Source organism: Plecotus auritus (assembly GCF_963455305.1).
Source record: "Plecotus auritus genome assembly, chromosome: 8".
Classification (NCBI taxonomy): Eukaryota; Metazoa; Chordata; class Mammalia; order Chiroptera; family Vespertilionidae; genus Plecotus; species Plecotus auritus.
In genome coordinates, this window is record NC_137782.1 from 153299308 (window position 1) to 153326738 (window position 27431).

The window sequence follows — 27431 nt, forward strand, 5'->3', positions numbered from 1 at the left end:
ATGGTGTCCATTATTTATCTACTAGTGGCCCGGTGCACAAAATTCATGCATGGGGAAGGGGGATGTCCCTCGGCCCGGCCTGCACCCTCTCCAATCTGGGACCCCTCTGGGGATGTCTGCCGTTTAGGCCCGGCAGGGATCAGGCCTAAACCGGCAGTCAGACATCCCTCTCACAATCCGGGACCGCTGGCTCCTAACAGCTCGCCTGCCCGCCTGCCTGATTGCCCCTAACCACTTCTGCCTGCCAGCCTGATCGCCCCCTAACCACTCCCTTGCCGTCCTGATTGATGCCTAACTGCTTCCCTGCAGGTTCCCTGCCGGCCCGACCGCCCCCAACTGCCCTTCCGTGCTGGCCTGATCGCCCACAACCGCCCTCCCCTGCCGGCCTGATGCCCACAACTGCCCTACCCTACTGGCCTGATCGCTCCCAACTGCCCTCCCCTGCCGTGACCCACCTCCTCTGCCAGGACCTGCCTCCTCTGCGCCGCACGGAGCCGTGGGAACCCCAGGCCTCACCGCGCAGAGCGGCCACTGGGCCCCGCCTCCACTGTGCACATGGCCATCTTGTGGCAGCCATCTTGTGACGACATTGTGCGCGAGGGCCACCTAGGCTTTTATTAGTATAGATTAGAAAATGGAAAGAAAGAGGGATGTAAATGACTGGCACCCAACCTCGATGTTTAATATAAACTAGTGTCAGAAGGTGATGATATTCATAACAACACTGCACTAAATTAAGCACATATTAAGTGTTAGATATTCTTTTATATGTCCTTTTAATCCTGATCTTGCAAGGCAAATATTTTATCCAAATTCATTAGTGAGAAAACTAAGGCTCAGAGAGGTTAAATAATTTGCCCAAGCTTCCAAAGCTAGTAAACGTTATAAGGAAGATTCAATCTCAAATTTCTGTAATTATAAAATTCTCAATTATAATTTTCAATTTAATGAAAATAAAATGATTCATCTAAGTGATGACAGTATGATATAACGCATGATTAATATTTAAACAATCATCAAATACATTTGTCTACCATAAAAAAAGAATAACTGATCCCATAACATTTGGTTAATGAAATACTAGGTTCGACGGAGAATTCAGTTATTGAAAAAAAATTAACTTTAATAACACTTGGTGCAATAAAGATTGGAGGAAAAAATCTCCAATGACCTGAGGCTCATTTCCGTCCAGACTTCCTGTTGTAAATATGCTATGTCGCATTAAAGCTCTTTGAAAAAGTAATGATCTTGAACCAAACATAATCAACAAAATAATGATTAACTGAAGGCTGGCACGAATTCTACCAGAGTAATAGAATTCAAATTCAGCCCCTTAAAAGAGAATTCATATTTAATACTTACATCTCAATGTAAGCCAATGTAATATCTATATATTGACAGAAACATATGTAGACTTACATTTACAATTCTGCTGTTTTATACTTTTATAATTATCATAATTTACCCACAAAACCTAACAACAAATGAACTTTACAGTATCATAGCTACATTTCCTACTCTATACAAAATTCGGGAAAATTACTTCCTAGTGTTTATTAGAAATCATGTATTTCTGCTTATTTTAATAAGGCATAAAAACTGAGCATACCACATTAGGCATTATATTACTATGAATACTATACCCTTTACAAATGTAATAATGTACTGTCTTCCACACAAAATTAAATTAGTAAATTATCATGTAAAATATATGCTCTAATGTTTCATCTGACAGCACAATAGAGTCATCTTATATCCCCTTACCTCAGAAAAACAATACAAATCAACCAAATGGCTAAAGCAAGTTAGTAATATATTCTATGGCCACAAAATAAGGCCAAGTTAACTGGATCCTGAAGAAATGAACCTATAATTCTGACTGCAGAAGCACAGTTTTGATAACCAATGAGCTGCTAACCATGTAATTACTTGCAGATCTAATTACTTTATAATGTAATATTCTAAATGTAATTGAGAAGCAAAGTCTTTAACAAACAAGGCTATTTGTTATTGTTTATAAGTTAAAAAAAATAAACTTTAACCCTTATCACATACCACATTTAGAAATTAATTTGAAGTAGACCATAGACCTACAAGTAAAAACACTAGTTATAGGGAACAAACAATAAATTAGACTTCATCAAAAATTTAAAATTCTTGGTTATCAAAAGACATCATTCAGAAAATAACTAGGCAAGTCAAAACATGGAGAAAAATGGCATATATAGTTGACAAAGGATCTGTATTCATAGTACATAAGTTAAACAAATCAACAATGAAAACATAAACAAAAATGCACAGTGAAAAATAATTTAAAAATAAAAATATATGTTGTCTAATCTTATATTTTTTAATTTGATTTTCTTCACCAACTATTTAGAATATTCCAGTTTTAAATACATCATTAACATTAGAAAAGAAGTTTATGATATCTTCTGTGTATAGACTACAAAAAAATTAATGTATTATAAATATAATTTAAAATGAGCAAAGCATGAATTGCCCGAAAAGTAGCAGAAGGGAAATCCTACAACCATCTGACAATTACGATTAACACATGTAAAAATAAGAGTGCATTCAATGACTCTTAACGAATTAGTAGCAGGTGAAAAAGCTAAACCAAAACATAACAATATCCCTTTAAGAACATTCAGAGAGTTTAAAAAGCCAAAACTTAAAAGAATTTAAATCTTTAGTTATTACAGCATTAGATTGGGTTTGGCCTTAAGAAATAAAATTGCAACAGCAACTTCTTCCCTTGGAAATTTTCCCACTGTCAGTCTAAACACACAACAGACATAATTCTAAATATTTTTCCTCTTTTTATCCTTCAGTAGAAAGAATTGTGTGTACATTATGTAGTATTTACTAAGAAGTATGTTGTGATGTAGCTGAAGACTAATGTATAGTTAGCTAATAGATCTAACCAGCCAAACATGTAAATTCCTATAGCCTCCCAGCAACACTGTACACTATGTCAGAGCCTGCAAAACAATTTTACTACTGTTGGGTTCCACCTACCACTCCTTTTAGTTAGCAAAACCCTGAATGCTTTTTACAGATGTACCCAGAATCTCAGGGTCTCTAATAAGGACTGGGGAAAAAAACTGAAAATGATGAAATGGAATACAAGCACACTCGTTTATTATACACTAGAGGCCCGGTGCACGAATTTGTGCACCAATGGGGTCCCTCGGCCTGGCCTGCAGGACTGGGCGAAAACCGGCTCTCCGACATCCCCTGAGGGGTCCCAGATTGCGAGAGGGCGCAGGCCAGGCTGAGGGACTCCACCGGTACACAATCGGGGCCAGGGAGAGATGCAGGAGGTTGGTGAGCCGGGGTGGGACTGTGTGTGGGCTTCAGGGCGTGTCCAGCCCAACTCGCTCAGTCCTGATCGGCCAGACCCCAGCAGCAAGCTAACCTACAGGTCGGAGAGTCTGCCCCCTGGTGGTCAGTGCACATCATAGTGAGCGGTTGAGCAGCCTTAGCATATCATTAGCATATTACGCTTTGATTGGTTGAACGGCCAACCAGTCGACCAGACACTTAGCGTATTAGGCTTTTATTATATAGGATTGTCTATGGCTGCTTTCATGCTACAACAGAGTTAAGTAGTTACTTTTACAGTAAGTTTGCTTATTATAAGACTGTAAACATGCACATTAAAACACTGAAAATAACTGTTTAGGAGGGTAGGATCATAAGTAATTTCATCTTGTCTCTATCTTCCAACTCTTGAGATGTGATTTTACTTTCCATAAAAATAAAACTTTCTCGACAGAAACCAAGATGGCGGCATAGGTAAACACCTAAACTGCTGCCTAGCACAACAATTTCAAAACTACAACTAAAAGACAGAACGGACACCATCCAGAACCACAGGAAAGCAGGCTGAGTGAAAATTCTACAACTAGAAGGAAGGAGAAAAGCTCACAGAGAATTGGAGGTACGGCAAAGGGTCTTTGTGCGCGCAGAGAGGAAGGGCGGCTGAGAGCCTGGCTGACTTTCTCTGGCGGAAGGGGGAAGGAAGCCTCCGACCGCACTGAACCCCAGTTCTGACTGCACTGAACCCCAGTTCCAGGCGAGCCCCTGGGGACCCATGCTCTTGTGGGGGGAGTCTGGACTCTCGGGCGGAGACTCGGGAGCCAGGGAAGGCGGAGGACTGAAAGTGTGCACGCGCGCACGCGCTGGTGCGCACAAAGGCTGCGGGGGTTGCCACAGGCTTTCCCTAGTGGAGGGGAGTCAGAGGATTCTGACTGCACTGAGCCCCAGTTCTGACTGCAGTGAACCCCAGTTCCAGGCGAGCCCCTGGGGACCCACGCTCTTGTGGGGGGAGTCTGGACTCTCGGGCGGAGACTCGTGAGCCGGGCAAGGCGGAGGACTGAAAGCGTGCCTGCGCCGGTGCGCACAAGGGCTGTGGAGGTTGCCGCGGGCTTTCCCTGGTGGAGGGGAGTCAGAGGCTCCTGACGGCACTGTGCCCCAGTTCTGACTGCAGTGAACCCCGATTCCAGGCGAGCCCCTGGGGACCCATGCTCTTGTGGGGGGAGTCTGGACTCTCAGGCGGAGACTCGAGCTGGGGAAGGCGGAGGACTGAAAGCGCACGTGCGCGCAGGGGCGGGGCTGACAGGAAGCCAAGACTGAGGCTCCACCCCATCCAAGCTGAGCACAGAGGCTATTGCAGTTTGGCAAGTCTAATCCTATAGGGCTGTCTCCAGCACCAGGCTGCTCCCAGCATAGACACAGCTGATCCTTACAGCCAACTGACCCGGAGGTCAATTCTTCCCAGTGATACCAACAACAATAAAGACTTAATTACAACAAGGCTGTACACACAGTCCACAAAGGGGTGCACCAAGAGTGTCCACCTCAGGTTAACTGGGGAAGCAGACCCACTGGGCCATATTGGAAACCTAGCACAAATATCTACCTTACCAACTCAGGGAATCAGTGAAAATGCGGGGTCAAAGAATCAGATCACAAACAAAAGAAATGGAGGAAAACAAACGACTGGATATAGAATTCAAAACCACCGTTATAAGACTTTTTAAGAATATCCTAGAAAAGGCCGATAAATATAACGAGACCCTCGAAGATATGAAAAAGGACCAACTAGAAATTAAACATACACTGACTGAAATAAAAAATATTATACAGAGACCCAGAAACAGAATAGAGGAACACAAGAATCAAGTCAAAGAAGTGAAATACAAAGAAGCAAAAAACACTCAACCGAAAAAGCAAAAAGCAAAAAAAAAAATCCAAAAAGTTGAAGATAATGTAAGAAGACTCTGGGACAACTTCAAGCGTACCAACATCAGAATTATGGGGGTGCCAGAAGAAGAGAGAGAGCAAGATACTGAAAACCTATTTGAAGAAATAATGACCGAAAACTTCCCCCACCTGGTGAAAGAAATAGACTTACAAGTCCAGGAAGCCCACAGAACCCCAAACAAAAGGAATCCAAAGAGGACCACACCAAGACACATCATAATTAAAATGCCAAGAGCAAAAGACAAAGAGAGAATATTAAAAGCAGCAAGAGAAAAACAGTTAATTACCTACAAGGGAGCACCCATACGACTGTCAGCTGACTTCTCAACAGAAACTATGCAGGCCAGACGGGAGTGGCAAGAAATTTTCAATGTGATGAATAGCAAGAACCTACAACCAAGATTACTCTACCCAGCAAAGCTATCATTCAGAATTGAAGGGCAGATAAAGAGCTTCACAGATAAGAAAAAGCTGAAGGAGTTCATCACCACCAAACCAGTATTATATGAAATGCTGAAAGGTATTCTTAAAGAAGAGGAAGAAGAAAAAAGTAAAGAGAAAAATTATGAACAACAAATACATATCTATCAACAAGCCAACCTAAAAATCAAGTGAATTAAAAACCTGAGGAGCAGAATAATCTGGTGAATATAATAGAATCAGGGGCATAGAAAGGGAGTGGACTGATAATTCTCAGGGGGAAAGGGGTATGGGGGGTTCATGAAGAGAATGGACAAAAATCATACACCTTTGGATGAGGACAGTGGGGGGGAGGTAAGGGCAGAAGGTGGGGTGGGAAAGGGGTGGAGGGGAGCTATGGGGGGAAAAAGGAGAAATAATTGTAATAATCTGAATAAAGATTTATTTTAAAAAAAAAATAAATAAATAAATAAATATATAAAAAAAAAATAAAACTTTCTCAGGCTGGCGTGGTTCAGTGGTTGAGTGTCCACCTAGGACAGGGGTGGGCAAACTTTTTGACTCGAGGGCCACAATGGGTTCTTAAACTGGACCGGAGGGCTGGAACAAAAGCATGGATGGAGTGTTTGTGTGAACTAATATAAATTCAAAGTAAAGCAGCGGAGGGGAGAGCAAGAGAACCGGATAGAACAGCCGGATCTGGCCCGCGGGCCATAGTTTGCCCAAGGCTGACCTAGGAACTAGGAGGTCACAGTTTGATTCCCAGTCAGGTTACATGTCTGGGTTGTGGGCTCAATCCCCAGTAGGGGCATGCAAGAGGCAGCTGATCAATGATTCTCATTATTGATGTTTCTCTCTCTCCCTCTCCTTTCCTCTCTGAAATCAATAAAAATATATTTTAAAAAACTTTAAAATTAAAAAAAAAACACACTTTTTAAAAGGCTATAATAGCTTCTATCCAATTTCTTTTTCCTCCACAGCTCTTACAGTTCATCTAAGTCTTCCCCATACCAAGTAACAGCACCAAGTTGGTCAGGCTAATAAACTAGGAGTTATCCATGATTTACTCCTTTTCTTCATCCTTACATGCATCTAACAGCACATCCATAAGGCTCTTCAAAATATATTACAAATGCTACCACTTCTTTCACCATGGCTACCCAAACCCCAGTTGTCATCATCTTTCACTAGTAGTTCTCATTTTGAAAAGAATATCCTCAATACTTAAAACAGGTTTTTAAAAGAGAATCTTTCATCTTTCATTTAATAAATCCTGCTGCCTCTTTCCTACATTTCTAAATTTAAAATGTTGTAAAACACACCAATAATAATAATAACAAGGCCAATTTTTACCTTTTTTTTGTTACTCCTCACCTGAGGATATTTTTTGCGTTAAATTTTAGAGCATGGAAGGGAGGGGGAGAGACAGAGAGAGAGAAACATCAATGGGAGAGCAGCACATTGATTGGCTGCCTCCCGCACCTACAAAATCAAGCCTATGAACCCGCCACCCTTCAGTCCTCAGGCTGACATTCTAACCACTGAGCCAAACCAGCTAGGGTGCCAATTTTGACTACTTATTGTGTCTTGTGATGCTGGTGACCAAGGAAAAGGGATTCACAGTTCTCCTATAGCTCTATACTTTAAGTAAAATTTAGTGATTAAATTTTTTACAAAACACTCATTCTCCAATATTCCACTTTAGAGAATAGTAGCAAATGAAAATAGTGTGGTGTAGTAGAAAAGCGCACCAGATTTTTAAAGGCATGACACTTGAAGTTTAGTTCTTGCTTCATCACACAAATTGTATAATCTCTAACTTAGCCCTCATAAATCTTATAGTTTCTTCATTTATAAAATTTTCTATTAATGCCTACTCTAACTCCTAGAATTGTTAGTAAATCAAGAAAGTTCATGTCCTTTAAAGTAATTTTTAAAGCAAACTTTAAAATATAAATACAAAATGTTAATAATTATTGAAATATCATTTTCTGTCAGTCTACAAAGTTTTAAAGTTAAATTTCCTCTAAATTATTTTTCAAATACAAAAAAATTAATTGAACTCTTAATTGACAGCTATAGTAATTAAGACAGTGTGGTGTTTACTTAATGATAAACTGCAATCCATGAAACAAAATGCAGAGTCCAGAAACAGATCAACACATGTGGTCTACTGATTTTCAGCCAAGAGGCCAGGGCAATTCAATGGAGAAAGGCTAACCTTTTTAACAAATTGTTCTGGAAAAATAGGTATCAATATGCAAATAAATGAACCTTGATTCTTACCTCATATCCTACACAAACATTAATTCTAAAGGGACCATCAGCCTTAAAAAAAGGCGGGGGGGAGAACTAAAACTATAAACTTCTAGAAGAAAATAATAGGAGAGAAACTGTGACATAAGAAATGCATTATTTCATTTCTACCCCTAGTTCCTGGCATAAAGTTCCTAAAACCCTTAGAATTTTCTGAGTAACAGGGATGAGAGGAGCTCCTTTCAACCATACCTGAGTTTATGCTAATCAGGTGACCTTTGGAGGATGGGAGCTGGTTGCCAGAGGAACCACCCACATTAGAGGGTTAGAACTTTCAGCCCCAATCCTCAGAGGAACTGGAGATCAAATCAGTCATCATTGTCAATGATTTAATCAATCACGCCTATGTAACATGGGCCTCCACAAGAACCCCAAATGACAGGGTTCAGAAAGCTACCAGGTAAACGAGCACATCAAGGTTCTGGGAGAATGACATACCCAGAGGCCTGGAACCCCACATTGCTTCCCATATACCTTTTCCATGCATCTTTTCCATTTGGGTATTTCTATGTTGTACTCATAATAAACCAGTACTATAGTAAGTAAAGTGTTTTGCCTGTGAGCTATTTTAGCAAATTATCAAACCCAAGGAGGGGGCTATATGAATCCCCCATTTGTAACTGGTCACTCAGAAGTACTTGAGGCCTGGGCTTGAAATTGGCATCTGAAGTGGGGGACAGTCTTGTGGGACTGAACCCTTAACCTGTAAGATGTGCATCAACTCCAGATATTATCAGAATTGTCTGATATAGAAAAACCACACATTTGGTGTCAAAAGTATTGAGCAGAAAAAGTAATTTTTTAGAATCTTTATGAACTTGAGTTATGCAAAAATTTCTTAAATAGGACACAAAATTATATACTATAATGGAAAAAAATGATAAATTAAACTTCATAAAAATGAATTGATAAGCCCTAACCGGTTTGGCTCAGTGGATAGAGCGTCGGCCTGCGGACTCAAGGATCCCAGGTCAAGGGCATGTACCTTGGTTGCGGGCACATCCCCAGTAGGAGGTGTGCAGGAGGCAGCTGGTCAATGTTTCTCTCTCATCGATGTTTCTAACTCTCTATCCCTCTCCCTTCCTCTCTGTAAAAAAAATCAATAAAATATATTTTTTTAAAAATGAATTGATAAATTGGATTTCATCAAAATAAAATACTTTCACTCTTCAAAAGACACTGTGGAGCCCTGGTTAGTGTGCTCAGTGCTTAGAGCATCAGCCCAAGCAGCAAAGGGTCTCAAGGTTCAATTCCCAGTCAAGGGCACGTACCTCAATTTTGGGTTCCCTCCCCTTCCCTAGCAGGGGTGCATGCGGGAGTCAACTGGGCAATGTGTCTCTCTCACATTGATGCTACTCTCCCTCCCTTCCACTCTCTCTGAAAATATCCTCTGGTGAAGATTAACAACAAAAAAAGGACACTGGAAGAAAATGTTTACAAAACACATAACTGATAAAGGACTTGCATTGAGAGTACATTAAGACAAATAACCCAATTTAAAAAAAATCAGTACCAAATAGGCAAATCCATAGTCAGAAAGTAGATTAGTGATTGTGGGGAGACATGTATGTGAATGCTTATAGCAGCTTTTTTTCAGAATAGCCAAATGTTCATGATCTGGTAGGTAAATAAACTAATAAAATGTTACTCAGCAATAAAAAGGAACTACTGAAATGCATAACATGAATGAATCTCAAAAGCATTATGCTATGTGAATATCACAAAAGACCTGTAAGATTTCAGCTATATGAAATTCTAGAAAAGACAAAACGTAGTAATAGAAAGCAGATCAGTGGTTTCAATAACTGGGGGTTAAGAGAGAGGATTGACTGCAAAGAGGTACAAGGGAACTTTTTTGGGTAATGGAATATTGGTATCTTAATTGTGATAGTGGATACACAATTATATAAAATTTTCAAGAGTCCATTATACTCTTTTTTTTTTTTAATATATTTTATTGATTTTTTACAGAGAGGAAGGGACAGGGATAGAAAGTTAGAAACATCACTGAGAGAGAAACATCCATCAGCTGCCTCCTGCACACTCCCTACTGGGGATGTGCCCGCAACCAAGGTACATGCCCTTGTCCGGAATCGAACCCAGGACCCTTCAGTCCGCAGGCCGACGCTCTATCCACTGAGCCAAACCGGTTTCGGCTATACTCTTAAATTTGGTATATTTTATTATAGGAAAAACATAGCTCAATAAAGCTGATTTTAAAAATTTGAAACCTCAAAACTATTCTGTAGTTCTATTCTTTTTCACTAAAATCAAGATACGATAATGAGATATTCTGTGATGTTTTAAGACAAATGACTGTGAGAATTTGCTATCAAGAATGCAGTTCATTTAACAAAAATGCCTGACAAATTCCCAAAGGAATAGAGTACACTAAGTTTTAAAGAAGACCAATAATACGAAATAGCAGATTGGCTCATCCAGAGATACACAAAACATCAGTGATGAGAGGTAAGAACAGATAAGCAGACACTAAGCAGGCAAAGAAAACACTTTTCAAAGCAATGCTCTAAAGATACTTTCTCATACAACTCTTAGGAATGTGTCTTTTATCTTATCTGTTGGTTTTTAAATTCCCTAATTTTCCCTAGGTTATATGACAATTCTGTCAATATCATATATATCGCATAACAAACCTATAATAAAAAAGGGTAATATGCTAATTAGACCGGACGTCATTCCGGACGTCATTCCAGACGTCCTTCCTGACAAAGCTGGTACCAGAGGTAAGTCAGCCTGGGTCCCAGGTGCCTGCGGGCAGCCGGAGGAGGGAAGCCGGTGCCGGCAGCCAGGGGAAGGAAGGCCTACTCTTGCATGAATTTTCGTGCATTGGGCCTCTAGTAATGATATTAGAAGAAATAAGATAGCAAGAAAAAGAATACTGAGAGGACCCACATAAGATTCCAAAATTAAGGGAAGTAGTGAGTGGTAAGACTGGAAAAGTTAAGCTGGAGCCAGGTGGTGGGGAAGCTTGGATACCAAGCTAAGAGTTTATCTCGCAGAGATTGAAAATGATTTAAAAAAAAATGTAAAGTGGGGACCAACAATAAAAATGTATTGAAAGAATAATCCAGTGCCTACACACAGATTAAATGAGACTGGCAGAGATTAAATGCTAAAACATTAATTTCTAAATACTAAGACAATTGCCTAAAGTAGGTCAGAACACTGAAAATTGTATCAATGGTTTTCAAACTACTGACACAATTTCTTTATTGTTGCTGTGACATAGGCACACTCCCGTGGGTCTTATCCAAAAAACATCTAACATCATCTTATAGGTGCTACTACTAAACAACTGCTCACAGCACAGCAAATAGCCTGAACTGCTCTAAGTACCAAAGTAGGTGTAAAGGTCCGGAAAGAAAGAGGGCCAGAAGGTGAAAGAGGTGACCTCATCCTGATCACACAATTCACTGTTTGCCTCTACCATAACCACCACCCACAAACAGCTGTTTGGAGTTCTCCACAGCATCCTGGGAATTCTCCTTAGTAACTGAATAGGGGTCCTGAATCCAGGTTGACAAAGAGTGACCTATAGTAATTAACCTGCAAAAAAATAAGATTTTATAAAAATACAAATTCTTCCACACAAAAAAATTAAAACCAAAAATACATGTCTAAACATATAAAAGAACTAATAAACAACAAAATCTTAAATATAAATGAAGCAAAGACAAATTAAGAATCAAGAATGAACACATAAGAAAAACCTTATCATAAGATCAAATACAGTGACTAAGATGGATGATAACAAAGTAGCCTAGCACAACTGTCAATGTTTTACCTACCTGTTTTTGCATCCCCAAGAGAACTTTTCTCTAAGCTTATTTCGACACAACCAATCCCCACACAGGTTATATCACCATCTATACTATGAAAAAACGATAGCAAATTTATAATTGACAATGCAGATATCAATGTTTATACAGGAGTCACTGATGTCCAAGAGTGAGTAATTCAATGAAAACTGCTACTGTCTATCCCCTCACTATCATATAAGCTTCAGTAGAGCAGATTTTTGTTTGTTTTTTGTTCACTGATATAGTCCCCATATGAAAACAATCCCTGGTGTGTAGCAGTTGCTGAATCAATATTTGTTGATTAGATTTTTATTCTGGGAGATATAGTTCATTTCAGTCACCAAAAAGCTGTCACAGACATTACTGTACTAAGTAATCATCCCCACCCATATGAAGAGTTATAGTAACAGGTTCAGTCTTATTCAATCTACTTAACAGTTACTTTTGTGAGTATTTTTAAAGCTGAAATTAAGATATTTTGGTCCTTTAGAAAGTTATTACAATTAATTTATATAATGTGTAACATAGTTCCTGGAATCATAGCTGAATAACTGTAGGGCCTTTGCTTTACTATCCCTTTTCAAAAAGTTATTCGTATAGCCTGGCCAGCGTGGCTCAGTGATTAAGCCTCAACCTATGAACCAGGAGGTCACGGTTCGATTCCTGGTCAGGGCACATGCCCAGGTTGAGGGCTCAATCCCCAATGTGGGGCGTGTAGGAGGCAGCCAATCAATGATTTTCTCTCATCATTGATGTTTCTATCTCTCTCTCCCTCTCCCTTCCTTTCTAAAATCAACAAAAATATTTTTTGAAGTTATCCATGTAAACCAAATTTCTTACATCCATGAACTACAGCACCAATGACTATTTCCAACAGCAAGTATACTGTAGATCAGTGGTTGGCAAACTGCGGCTCACGAGCCACATGCGGCTCTTTGGCCCCTTGAGTGTGGCTCTTCCACAAAATACCACGGCCTGGGCGAGTCTATTTTGAAGAAGTGGCGTTAGAAGAAGTTTAAGTTTAAAAAATTTGGCTCTCAAAAGAAATTTCAATCGTTATACTGTTGATATTTGGCTCTGTTGACTAATGAGTTTGCCGACGACTGCTGTAGATGATAAACAATTATAGGACTCATACTCCATCAGAGATACAGAAAAAGCAAATATCTTAGAAAACTAACACTTAAATAGATAACAGAGAAGATAGAAGTCATTGAATTCACTGCCTTAAATTAGGATGACACCAGGAGGACACATGACAACAGCCCCTCCATAGGTTGAAAAAAAATGCAACCAAAGTGAGCTCTATATGTACTTTGTTATTTTCTCAGGTATAGGAGTAGAAAAAAAAAAGTAAATGTTATTCCTTTAAACTGTTTCCAAGAGCTGAGGGGTCCATTATGACCTGACCTCTATTTTTGAACTTATACTCTAAACCAGTGGTTGGCAAACTGCGGATCATGAGCCACATGCGGCTCTTTGGCCCCTTGAGTGTGGCTCTTCCACAAAATACCTCGGCCTGGGCGAGTCTATTTTGAAGAAGTGGCGTTAGAAGAAGTTTAAGTTTAAAAAATTTGGCTCTCAAAAGAAATTTCAATTGTTGTACTGTTGATATTTGGCTCTGTTGACTAATGAGTTTGCCGACCACTGCTCTAAACAAAGACATGCACTTGAAAAAAAACATAAAAGGCTAAATGGTGAAGGTTTAAGGTAACCCTCCATGTTTACAAAGCTTCCTATACTTCACCATCACAATGCTTATTACTCTGTATTTTAAAAGCCTGCATTATAAGCTCCATAAGAGCTTTGTTTATAGCTGAAGACTGCTGAGCACATACCAAGCATTCAATAAATATTTTCTGAATAAGTATTGTCTGAATCCCCCACAGAATTATAAGCTTCATGAGAGCAGGGATTTCAAGCGGCTCATTTACCAATTTATCACTGCACTTAGTATAGAGAGTATGATCAAAGCAGCTAATCAAAACCCATTTACTTACTGGAAGTGAGTAACCCTAACCCTAACCTTAGCCCCATTAAAGTATGCATTAATGAACCAAGAAGTTTCAGTGTGCATATAATCAATAAATCTCATTCACAAACCAAAATTTCAAGAAATGTAAAATATTGCCCTGACCTGATCTCGGTTAGAGAGTTGTCCAGATATACCAAGCTTGCAGGTTCGATCCCCACTCAGGGCACATACAAAAATCAACCCCTGAACTCATAAATAAGTGAATCAACAAATTGATGTTTCTCTCTCTCTCTCTTCCTCTCTCTCTTTAAAAAATCAATAAAATAAAAACCTTAAAAAAATTTTTAAATAGAAAAAAATAAAGTCAAATATTGATTACTTCCCTAATCAGCTCTCTTTATTCTCAACTTTGTTTCCCAATACCATATCTCAAATAATGCACATTAGCAGATCCTAATAAAATCAAGAAACTGTGCCCAAAACATCCACACTAACCTTAATTGGAGAGAATTAAAGATGAATGCCAACCCCTGGCCGGTGCACTCAATGGTTAGAACATCAGCCCAGGCACCAAAGGGTCTTGGGTTCGATTCCCAATCAAGGGGATGTACCTTGGTTACAGGTTTGAGCCCCAATGTGTGTCTCTCTCACAGTGATGTTTTTCCCTCACCTCCTCCCTCCCTTTCGCCCTCCCTCCCTCCCTCCCTTCCACTCTCTCTAAAAATCAATGGAAAAAAATATCCTCAGGTGAGGATTTAAAGAAAAAAGATGAATGCCAAGAGGTACTCAAAGCAGTTAAAGAAAACCAAAGGCGATGCCCCAACTAAAGTCAAAACAGGATATCCTTCCAAGTTTAAAAAATAAAAAATAATAATTTTTTAAAAAAACCTCCTACTCACTCATCAACAGAAGTCAGTTATGACACTTTTCTGGAACAAATGGCTCAAAGAAAAATACAAACAAATTTTGTCATTTGCTCTGATGTGTCAGTTAAAGGTCAGCATAAGATAGTCACTTCGAGAGCATTAAGCATGAATTGAAAAAAAGATTTAAGGAAAAGTATAGATATATCAACACTAATTAGTTGTTTTAAAACAGGAAGTCATCAATTTTGGAAAGTCAGAGAAAGTATATTCTTACAGGGAACAAAAAGTGCATTCTTATTATGCAATACTGCAAATATAATACAGCATAATTTGACTAAAATATCCTAACCCTTCCGTTTTCCAAGGATTTATGTTAACAAAAGAAACTAAAGAAAGATCACCTTAAAAGAAAACACAGGGAGCATAAGTGGGCTATAACATGTATGTATCATCAAGTTTGTAAGCTAAAAGCTCATGTACTTATATTAAGGGCCTCATTCCGAAATCTATTATTTTACTCTGAGGAACATCTGGTATCTGTTATTCACAGTATCATCAACATTTATTAGTTATGATCCTGTCCCTGTAGATGTGACACCACACAATTTAAATACGTATAGGCCTTGAACTCTGCGTTCTTCCGTTTTGAGCTTCAAAACAATCCTTATGTAAGTCAAACCAGCTTTGTTATCTGGTTTCCCAGCCCACAGCAGACTTAAAATTGGAAATAAAAAAGAGAGAGTAGAAATAACCAATCCAGTAAAAATGAGCACCTCTAGAATCAAGAATACCATCTCCTGCCAAAAGAAACCACAATTTCTTAGGAAAAAAGCTGATTGCATAATTAGACCAGAAAGTATAGAAGAAAAGTTTGAATATCTTGTCATATCAGAAAGCAAGGAAGCCAGCAAAAACCACTAGGATCAGGACTCAAGATGCCCCCACAGGTCAAAGATGGACAAATCTGAGCATTTAAAAAAGAAAGAAAGAATAACAGTAGCAGACAGAAATACATCAAATATATAAAAAATCCATTACGTTCAATCTATAGGATATATAGAAGACAAAGGAGCATGTTAAATACCACCAAAGAATACAATCAGCACTTGTGTTAAACTCTATAGGACAAAAGGTCTAGTTTCTTTAATAAATTGCAAAGGAAAAAAAAAGGAAATAGAAATAGATTAAAAGTCTTAAGAGACAGCAAATCTTGTTTAAATCTTCATGTAAACAAACCACTATAAAGTGACATTTAAGAGAAAATCAGAGATATTTGCATGTTGGATATTAAGAAATTACTGTTGCCCGGCCAGCATGACTCAATGGCTGAGTGTTAACCTATGGACCAGGAGATCACAATTCGATTTCCGGCCAGGGCACATGCCTGGGCTGCGGTTTTGATCCCCAGTGTGGGGCGTGTAGGAGGCAGCTGATCAATGATTCTCTCTCATTGATGCTTCTCTCTCCTCCCTACCTCTCTGAAATCAATAAAAATAAGAAATTACTGTAAAATTTAAGGTCTGGTAATGAAGGAAGAGTCCTATCTTTCAAGAGATGTAAGTTCAAATATTATAAATGAGACTGTTAAAGAATAATAAATAAAAAGAATGATTAAAGCACACTGACACTAGGTGACAAACAACAGCAAGAAGACAATTATAACTGCCCAGAGTCATTTAGTGTGTGGAGCAAACAGCCGTACGCAAATAGCTCTTAAAGGCACCACTAGTGACATTACAGCACAAAACCATGTCTAATGCTCATAATAATCACCATCAGCCATCAAGAATATGTTAAATTATGTCCTATATACACAGCTTAAGAAGACCAGATGTCCAAATAATGATGCATTAAAGTTTATATATTTGCTGAGAAGGAAAGATGATCACAATGTTTTAAGTGGAAAAAAGCATGGTTGATTTTGCGGCTTAAATATATTTTCTTTTAACCAAGTTCCTCACACACACACCACCTAACAGTACCTTGCTCTCTAAGATAGTTGCTGATTGTTTAAATATAAACACAGGGTAGGAAAAAATATCCTGAATGACTTCTCATTGACAGCAAATACCTTCAAACTAATTTACATTAATGATCTAGTAGTGCATGTGTTTAACACAATGTTTAACTGTAAGATAAATATTATGCAGTTACAAAATTACAAAAGAACCATAAAAATGTTCACAAACTTAAAATGACTTAATTCAAAACGTGAACCCTACATAAAATTGTATAAAGTATATATGCATGTGATTACAGACTGAATTGTGCACCTGAATCATCTCATTGTGTCACAGAGCAAGAAAGTCCTCAAAAAATGATGGAAGCCCTAACTGGTTTGGCTCAGTGGATAGAGCCTGTGGATTGAAAGGTCCCAGGTTTGATTCCAGTCAAGGGCATGTACCTTGATGTTTCTCTCTCATCGATGTTTCTGACTCTCTAGCCCTCTCCCTTCCTCTCTGTAAACAATCAATAAAATATATATATATATTTTTTTAAATGATGGGAACATGTCAAAACAATGCAGAAACCAGCATGAATGGGCACCCAGGACCCAAAATGGGCCCAATTTGAGCTTCAAAATAAACAGATTATGACCCATTGAAAAAAAAAAAAATACCTGAGTCCATACAGATATAAATAAACCAATAGATTGATGGTCTGATGAGAAACAGAAATACAAAATTTCAAAGCACTGCCTACAAAATACTTATTAATTACAAAAATATTTTTAAAGTAATTTTACAATGGAGAAGCCTGGCAAACACCACCTTAATTCAATGATCGAAGTGGACATCACTAGTTAATGGGACAAATAAAAACTGTGTGCCATCTGACAGGATACAATGAAACAAAGCACAGCTTCACTTCTGTGGCATTGGTGCCAAAGATACATAATTTGCATCTAATCAGGAGGAAACATCAAATTCAGGGCCATTTTGCAGAACTTGGCCTGTAATCTTGCAAAGTGTCAAGGTCACAAAACTCAAGGAAAGACTAAGAAACTCCTCCAGATTGAAGCAGACTAAGGAGACAGGAAAACTAAATGCAACATTTGATTCTAAACTGGATCCTTTTGCTATAAAAGACATTAAGACAATTAGCAAAACTTGCATAGGCTGAGGGCTATAATAGCAATATATCAATATTAATTTCCTGATTTGCTTGGTTGTAGTATGGTTTTTGTAGGAGAATTTCCTTGTTTATAGGATGCACACACTAAAAGGTTAGCAGGTGATATGGCATTAGTTCAGCAATTTAATTCTGAAATTGTTAAAAGCATGAAGAAGACAGACACCGCTATCTCTTGGGCTAGGTAGAGGCTGCAAACATATGCCTAAAGAGGCCAGATAATTAAGATAAATACGTGAAACAAACTATGTGTAAGGTAGGGACAGGAGCTGCTTACCTATCACACCACTTAGCGAGTATATACATCATCTATGGAACGCAAGCCCAGAGTGGCAAGATCATTCCATTTTTCAAGAGAAACCAAAGATCCAGATTTTTGTGTGAAATTTCCCAATCTTTCAAACACTCAAAAGGGCCAAACAAAACATGTCTGTCGGCTAAATTTGAACCACAGCTGCCTCTGGCCCAGGGGCATGTTTCCCAAACTGAGGCCTAGGGATAAAAGGAAACCACATGATATACATGGAACATATGCTTGGGAGCCACAGTTTATCCCAAGAGTTTGCCTGGAATTTTTTGGGACAGGAGATATTTCTATTTCCATATTTTTAAAATACATATTATGGAGTAAAATGTAAAGTTTGATTTTTAAAAACTTTTCAGTTGAAAGTAATTTCAAACTTACAGAAAAAGTGTTAACAAGAATAGCCAGTTTTTACACCTATTGTTAACATTTTACTCACTTGCTTTATTTGTACTTGAGTATCCTCCCATCCTTTCATCACTTCCTCCCTCTCTATCTCCCTCTATATATGGCTATGCATATATACATGCATTTATATGTATATATAAAAAATACATATACGTATTATACAATTTTGGGGGGGAACCATTTGAGAGTAAGTTACATATACCATGGCCCTTTTCCACTGAAAACTCCAGTGTGTACTGCCTAAGAATAAAATAGGATAGTTATCAACTTCAATAAATTTAATATTGATGCAATACTTTTACCTAATCTACCATCCACTTTCTCATTTTGCCAAGTGATCCAATTATGCGATCATCCTTTATAGCATTATCCCCTCTAATATAAGATCCAGGTATTGCAGTTGTCATGTCTCTTTAGTCTCCTTTAATCTGGAACATTTCCATAGCCTTCCTTTGTCTCTATAACACTAACACTTTTTAAAAAGAATTCAGCATTTCCTCATGATCAGATTCAGGTTATGCATTACTTGCTAGAGAACTGCATAAGTGATGTGTTCTCAGGGCATCACATTCAGAGGCACACAATGTCCACTAGCGCTATTTATTTTGATCATGCACTCAAGGTGTTATCTGATTTCACGACTGTATAGTGTTACTATATTTCTTCCCTTGCAACTAATAAGCAATATATAGATATTTAAGACAATGCAAAATTCCCGCTCCTCATCAAAATATCCCCTAGTTTTAGCATCAATCAATGATTCCTATCTGAATCAATTCTTATTATAATAGCTGTGAAATTATCATGAAATTTAAGTTAAATAAACTCCAAGTTTTGGCTACACCCCCAGATCCCTTAGGTGTAAGTGCTCAGTCTCCTCCACTTTAGAAGCACCATATTGCAATGGTATGTGTGCAAGACTGGAATAATCAGGCACAGCCTCCTGAAGAAGAAGAAGAAAAAAAATGTGTGCTTGAGCCATGCCTTAAAGACCAGATACATTTTAAGTAGTTAATGAGGGGAGAACCAACTTCATCAGAAAAGCTAAAAACACAATATGGTAAAGTATTTTGCCAAAAAAGATGTATTTTTTAAATCCTTTTGTAAAGTAAGTAACATACCCTAACCCAGTGATTGGCAAACCGCGGCTTGCGAGCCACATGCGGCTCTTTGGCCCCTTGAGTGTGGCTCTTCCACAAAATACCACAGCCTGGGCGAGTCTATTTTGAAGAAGTGGCATTAGAAGAAGTTTAAGTTTAAAAAATTTGGCTCTCAAAAGAAACTTCAATCATTGTACTGTTGATATTTGGCTCTGTTGACTAATGAGTTTGCCGACCACTGCCCTAACCTATCAGTTTTATAAAACCACATTTCTGCATACTGAGTCTCAATTAAACTGATACTAGCCCAGGTTGTGGCTCAATGGTTAAGCATCGACCCATGAACCAAGAGGTCCCTATTTCCAATCCGATCCCCTTCCCCCTCAGTCAAGGTACATGCCCAGGGTTGCAGGCTCCATCCACAGCAGGGAGTATACAGAATTATCTCTCACTGATGTTGCCATTTCTCTATTCCTCTCTCTCTCTCAAATTAATAACACTTTAAACTGACTTTAGAACTATATATATATATATTTTTTAAAAAAATATATTTTATTGATTTTTTACAGAGAGGAAGGGAGAGGGATAGAGAGTTAGAAACATCGATGAGAGAGAAACATCGATCAGCTGCCTCCTGCACACCTCCCACTGGGGATGTGCCCGCAACCAAGGTACATGCCCTTGACCGGAATCGAACCTGGGACCCTTCAGTCCACAGGCCAACGCTCTATCCACTGAGCCAAACCGATCAGGGCTAGAACTATATATATTTTTGCTGCTATTAACTGTATTCGAATTGTATATTCAGATTCTAAAAAGCTCAAAAACAAAGAACACAATTCAATATAACTACTTCTGATTGTTCATCCTCCTTTTCACACATATGTCAGCCTCTCACCTAGTCTCTCAAAGATAGGGATTAGCCACTAGAAGTGTACCTTTCATCTGACTGTGACCCATAGTAAGAAAACTTTACACTGTAATTCTAAGGTAAAAATATAAAATTGAAAAGTTTCTTGAATCAACATTATGTGAAGCATCAATTTTTTTATGATGTTTCTTTCTTCCTTTCTTCTCCTCCTTATTCTTATTTATTTATTTATTTACTTATTTGGCTAATCCTCACCTGAGGATATTTTTCCATTGATTTTAGAGAGTGGAAGGGAGGGAGAGGGAAACACCAATGTGAGAGAAACCCACCAGTTGCCTCCAGCACATGCCCTGATCAGGGCCAGGGAATCAAGCCTGCAACCCAGATATGTGTCCTTGACCAGAATCCAACCCGGGACCGTTCAGTCTGCGGGCCAATGCTCTATCCACTGAGCCAAACACTTTATTCTTTTTAGTGTTGGTCTTAACCCCAAATAAATCAATTTCTAAATCCATAATAATAGTTCATACACAAGACCTGCACTTGAAAAACAATACCCTAGAACCTAGAGTAGAGCTCTTTTATCAGATAGCCAACAAATTTCTTTCCCAAATTTTACTCATCATGAAATCTCCACTGCTCTGCTGTGAAATTTCAGACACAAGAGAGAGTCAGCCTTCAACAGATTTGTAATTTGTCTGGAGAAATGAGACTTACAATAATTGTAAGACTTGTAATAATTATTTATACCTTATAAGAGGAGATATTCCATGATAAGTGCCCTAAGAATGCTCCTATGCTAAAAGTTCAAGGGGTAAATACTTTAGCCTGGGAATGAAAGTAACAAATAAGGAAGGGTGTTTAGAAAGGGATATTTGAGTTAGACCTTGAAGGGTACTGGGAATAGTCACAAGGATGAAAAAGTACCAACCAAATTTGGGAAACAAGAAATAGGTCATTGGCCCGGACATATTAAGACAGCAGAACGAGATAATGGAGGACCTTGAGAACAAAGCTAATGTTTGAAATTAGTCATTAAGGCAATGAAGCAAACTGAAAGAGTGAAGGGCACAATCAAAGCACTGCTTTAGAAAGATTAATAGGAAGCTCCTCCCCCCCATAAATGGAACAGTTGGCGGTTCTTGAGGCTATCAATAATCCAAACATGAAATAATATTTGAATTGTGGTGGTGAAAAAGGCAAGTAAGGGATGAGAAAAGGTGACAAGAATTGACAAGTCTTAGCAGAGATTTTAATGTGGTAGGCAAAAATGGTAAGGAATCAAACATGATTTTGACCTTTCAGGGCTGGGTGATACAGACAGTGGAAAATAAGGAAAAACGCTGAGTTAGAGGAAGAGTAGTTCAGATTCAAGCATGTTAGATATGATGCACCAGTGGGTTACGAAGTCAGTAATGGGGTAGGGAAAAGATATTGGACTCCATCAGAAAAATCTCAGTTTAAGTAAAAATAATGATTAGGATCCAATGGGAAAAAAACAAACACAACAGAGTGCAAACTTATAGCTATAATTTTAACTATTTAAAAAGCTAGGCATAAAATAAAAGGACTAAAAACAAGAATATCAACATGTTAACGTCAGTTGCATACAGATGAGTTAGAAATATAGTATTTTTTCTTCTTCACTGTTTTCATTATTTAAAATAATACAAATACAAACCTGACAAGTTAGTCTCCCCCATTCCTCCCCCCACCAAAAAAACTGAAAATAGGAAAATCTGGATTCAAATATCTTTTTTTTTTAAATCTCCAACACTTTGAACTTGTTTCCTTATCTACATAAGGGGTATTTCTATTTTCCCCACGTTACTGTGCAGATTAAATGGGATAAAGCTTTTTGTTAATTATACATCAATAAGCAAAGTTAAGGCATTACAATAGTCTGAGACAGCTAAACTATAGGACAAAATATCATACATAGATTCAGAAATATACTATAGATATTCCACACTGAAGCAATAGTTGATGAACTAGATTATTTTCTTATTTTTTAATGCCTTAAAAGCCATCTAATTTAAAATCATAATGTTCTTCTCAAATTTCTTATGAACATTGAAGTTTTACATGTTACAGAAATGGACTCATATATATAAAATTAATATAGTACTTTGCCCATATGTTATTCAAACTTAAATATAGACAGAAAAAAACCTAATAATATTATTCCCTAATATTCGAACTGCTAAATAAATTACTCCATTGTTTTAAAAAGCCAGGGTCTATAGAGAAAAATTTAGCAATCTCCAAATGTTCTTTCAGAAGTTGCAAGCTTGATACATTGTACAGCATTCTAAATGGTACTTTTCCCTCCTCTACTCCCATTTCAAGTACTTTGCTTATGCTTAAACATATCTATTTAAAACTAGATAGTAAGCTCCTAAAAGGCTGATTTGTCCTTCCTAAAAGAACAAACACAGTACTGGTCATAAAATAGGTGTTAATTCACATACATGTACTCTAGCTAACTCATATTAACAGATGCTGCAGTGACCATATAAGAGTTACTACTCATGTCATGTAATATAACTTAAGCCTATCTTCAGCCTTTTAAGAAACAACCAATAAGAATTAAAAGTTAAGAGAAAATTCCCCAAATAATGTTATCACATGAGAAACATTGTATGTGACTAAATATATAAAGAATGCTTTAGACTAGATTTCTAGAAATCATAGACTGCATTGTTCCTTTAAGAAAGCAAGAGTATATGAGATAAGAATCATAGTCCTAATACTGTACTGTTAAAAATAATTTCTTAAAATATTTCATAAATTGAAGCATACTGCTACTATTTGTTCATATATCCTGCACCCAGAATGTTATGTTTCTTATACTAACCCTACAATTTCATTCATGACAATTTTTCTTCAGAAAATAAATTTTTGAGTTTTATTTGGGGTTTTAAAAAAAATCTTTGGAGCATAAACAGTTAAAACTGACATAGTATGTTGTCTTTAACTTACTTTAGTATAAACTAGTAAATTCCAAGGTAAAACTCTGACATTTTTAAAAGACATTAAAAAGACTAAGCATGAAATGCACCTATCCCCTGCCTTTTGAAAATCAATAAAAAAGCCATGTCAATAGCTTCCCACTTTTGCACATATCCCTATGATTTAAAATATATACTGTATATACATTTTGTATGTGTATGTATACATATATAGTGATTTGGAGGCTGGACATCAAGATAGATTGTTTAGGGTACTCACCCCCCACCAAACACACACACACACACACACACATGCGCGCGCGAAGTTTTAAAAAAATAATTTCCAAAGTGCTGCCATTTTTTATTATAATTCATAAACTAAAGGCTACTAGCCTAAGGGAAATTTCAAAGTACAAGCACCTGCCAGCCAAGTTGCCTGAAACTCATCAGCGCAGAGATTTAAAGCATCCTTTAGTTGTTTTTACGTAAAACAAGTTATACAACTGGTATATTATTTCAATGTAGCACACATAACATGGCCAATCACTTAACATTCCTCTCAATTATTTCAAAAACCACTACACACACTTTTAATTGCCATTAGACATCTTATAAAATGCACATAATAGAATGTTTTCCTTATCTAAACACTCAACAAGGGTACAGTTTAACTTTTAAAAGGTTTTCACTTACAAAGTGATTTACCAGAAGATTCCCTTAAATAACCAGTTTCTCTAGAATCATTCTGTTTATAAAGCACTCAACTTTTCTGCTTATAAAAATATAGTTTTATCACTATAAAACTATCTTTTTAAGAACCCATCTAGCATATAAAAAGAGATTTGCACATACACTTTCTTGAGAATAAATAAACGCTTTCAATACTTGTGACCCCAGAAGAACTCTACATGTTTTGAATTCTTGTTTGGTTAAATAAAAGTTTTTAAACATCTACTAGAATACAAGTGCTTGCCTTTACATTCATAGCTCTCCTGATGATAAAATAAAGATCAATGTAACTCTCAGCTCTAGACTAATGAACTGCAAGGAACAGAAACAGGCAATTTGGAAAGAGCGAGCAAAGCTCTGCTTAAAGGCTACCAGTAAAATATACCAGCACTATCCCTCCCCCATCCCAACCCTTTAAGGTTCCAATTAAGATGGGGCCTAGTTTTCCTCTTACAAGGGGCACAGAAAGAGAAAGCACAGTGCTCCTGCTGAGAAGTATCTTCATCAAGACAGCTCCAGAAATACTGCCAGGAACCATTTCTTTCCCTCTCTGCTGACACAGGTTCCTCTCTTAGAGACCAGCATCACCCCTGTTGCTGATCAACACCATATCTAAAGAAAGGGAAAGTTTCATCAATGTACCACTGAGAGGATGGCATCAAATGAATAAGAAAAAAATCCAATACTAGGGTCAACTCTAATGCTTTTTATGAAACGTGGGAGCCCCAACTAAAATTCACCTTCATCTAAGTTGCCTCATGAATTGGCAAGAGGGATAAAGTTATTTAACAAGGCATATCCACTATTTCAAAATAAAACTTAGTGCCCCTGCCCTAACCGGTTTGGCTCAGTGGATAGCGCGTCAGTCTGCGGACTGAAAGGTCCCAGGTTCGGTTCCGATCAAGGGCATGTACCTTGGTTGCAGGCACATCCCCAGTGGGAGGTGTGCAGGAGGCAGCTGATCGATGTTTCTCTCTCATCGATGTTTCTAACTCTCTATCCCTCTCCCTTCCTCTCTGTAAAAAAATCAATAAAATATATTTTTAAAAAAACTTAGTGCCCCAAGTGATGAGAAAGACTCCCTCAAAACACAGAAGAGGAACCTTTGGCAAGTCCTTACCAACAGGAGAGAAGCAGAACAGCTAATTCTACTGTGAGCAGTGATTCCACCATTCCTACAGGCTGAGGAGCCAACATCCGTCAAGGCACTCAATTTTTGCCCCAATATATGATCACCCATTTGCCACCATATAAGACAAGTCTTTAGGTCCAATATAATTGGCAAATAAATTCAGGCGGGGGAAGGGGGGAGGGGGAGAAAGCAGTGAATAGTTGATGCCTTTTAAAAAGGAGCCTAAGAATGAAATAAGCTCACTATGTAAGGAATCAAAGATTAGTTAATGGACAACAGGTGCCTTTGGGGGGGAAAAGAGTAACACTCAGCTGCCTATTTTAGGATTTCACTCTGGAAGCACTCTAATGTTTTCTTCCCAAAGGGCCAAAATTACAGTGTCTTACCATTTAATACTTATAATAGGCCCATTGCTCTTGGACTTACTTTTTTACTTTAGATTTAAAAACCCATCTAATCCCAACATGGCCAGATCATGCACTGATCCATGAACATGAACCAACTAGGGACTGGTAATCAAGAAATGCAAAACAAGGTGTTTGAATACAAGCTACCTCTAAATATAATACTCCAAATACAAATCCAGCAGCAGGTATCACATAACTGCAGTATCAGCCAAAGCAGAAACTGTTTCTCTCACCATCGTAACAATTGATCTCAATCTTTACAGTAACCAGATTCCGGTGGCCTGGAAGAATATTAATTCCAGACACAGGTTATAGGGCCCTGAGTACCAGCCTCAAGTTCTGATTCCCGGAGCCAGTTACAAAATTTACCACCTTTATTTGGGTGAAAGGGGACACAAAGGATACTTGAGCCTACTTCATAACCTCTTCCCTTTCTCCATTCCACAAAGACAACATACTCCAAAAATGGAGAATCCTTTCTTTCCCTGACAAAGGCCCCTTTTCCTATGCATTCATTGGGCAGGATTACTTCTCCCCAACATGCTTGCAAAGCCAGAAAATACTGCTTTCATTCCTCTTAAAGAGGGTCCCCCAACACCGATGCACCTCTTCCTTTCTTGTATCAAACAAGTGATGCTTCAGTGTTTCTGGTTCTCTCCACCACTGCAAAATGTTCAGAGGAGCGAAGGGAAGTTGTCAGCTACTGAAAGATGCAAGAAGTCTCCAAATTCAAAGTGAATTTGGGGGTGCCCCCTTCCTGAGAAGAAACGGGGGGGGGTCCCTACACTAAAAGGGAGGCTCTGCTTGGGTAAGGGGTGTCCCGACTCTGAGAGTTCAGTGTGTGGAAAAAGGGAGGAATGTTATACCTTGAAAAAGGGTCTGTGGGGGGAGCCTTGAGTGTATGGGGAAGGGTGTACCAGCTCTCGGGGCCTCTCGGAGAGAAGGGGTTCCCACTTTAGGGAAAGGAGGGCCAGGCACTGAAGGGGGGGGCTGGGAGGAAAGCGGGGTCTTACAGAGGAGGGCTGGGCAAGGGGGGAGGGGTTCTGAATCCACCGCAGCCAGTGGAGGGGCGGCAGCCTCGAGGGCAACATGTGCAGTGGAACCACCGCCATCCCGAGGGGCAGGGTGGAGAGCAGGGCCTGGGCTGTATGTAGAGGCAACAAAGTTTCCACCCTGAGCAGCACAGAGAGGATTTCCCAACCGTACTCACCGAGGCTGCCGGCGAAACCGTCCATCTTGCGGGGAAAGCGCCGGGCTCCGGGCTCAGCGGGGCGGGCACTTCATTCAGCGGACGGAGAGAGTGGCCGACGCTGAGCCTGACCCGCTCGCTCTTTCAGTCGCCCGGCTCGGCTCCCAGCCCCCGCCCTCGTCGTCTGCCCGTCCGTCGGCCCGCTTCGGGATAGTCAGTCGCGGCCGCCAGGGCCACTTCCCCGTCAGGTTGAGAGCCGCGCCGCTCCGCCGCCTGCCCAGCCTCCCTCCCAGGCAGCAGCCGGGAGCGCCGCGCCGTGCCGCGCCCCGCCCCCGCGCCCGCGCAGCAATAGCTCCGCCCCCGCGCACGCCGTCACGTTTCCGACTCCGCCCCCACGTGACGACACGGAGGCGGGGTCTTGGCGACCCTTGCTTCTCACCTTGCCTCGGCCTGGGATTCCTCCCACCTCGCGCGGGACTGGTGGCTGCGCTTGCGCAGTGGGCTTGCTGAGGACCTGGGGGCTTGGGTCTGAAAGCTAG

General features: G+C 39.1%; 1 protein-coding gene across 2 annotated transcripts in view; it reads right to left on the reverse strand.

The window, feature by feature from the left end:
• EML4 (EMAP like 4) overlaps positions 1–27220 on the reverse strand; it is a 152830-nt gene extending 125610 nt beyond the window's left edge. For both annotated transcript variants that reach the window (XM_080683151.1, XM_080683150.1), the window contains exon 1: positions 26914–27220. In XM_080683151.1, coding sequence (XP_080539277.1) covers positions 26914–26938 — 25 coding nt within the window. In that variant the 5' untranslated portion in view covers positions 26939–27220. The remainder of the gene's footprint in view (positions 1–26913) is intronic.
• Positions 27221–27431: the final 211 nt, after the last annotated feature.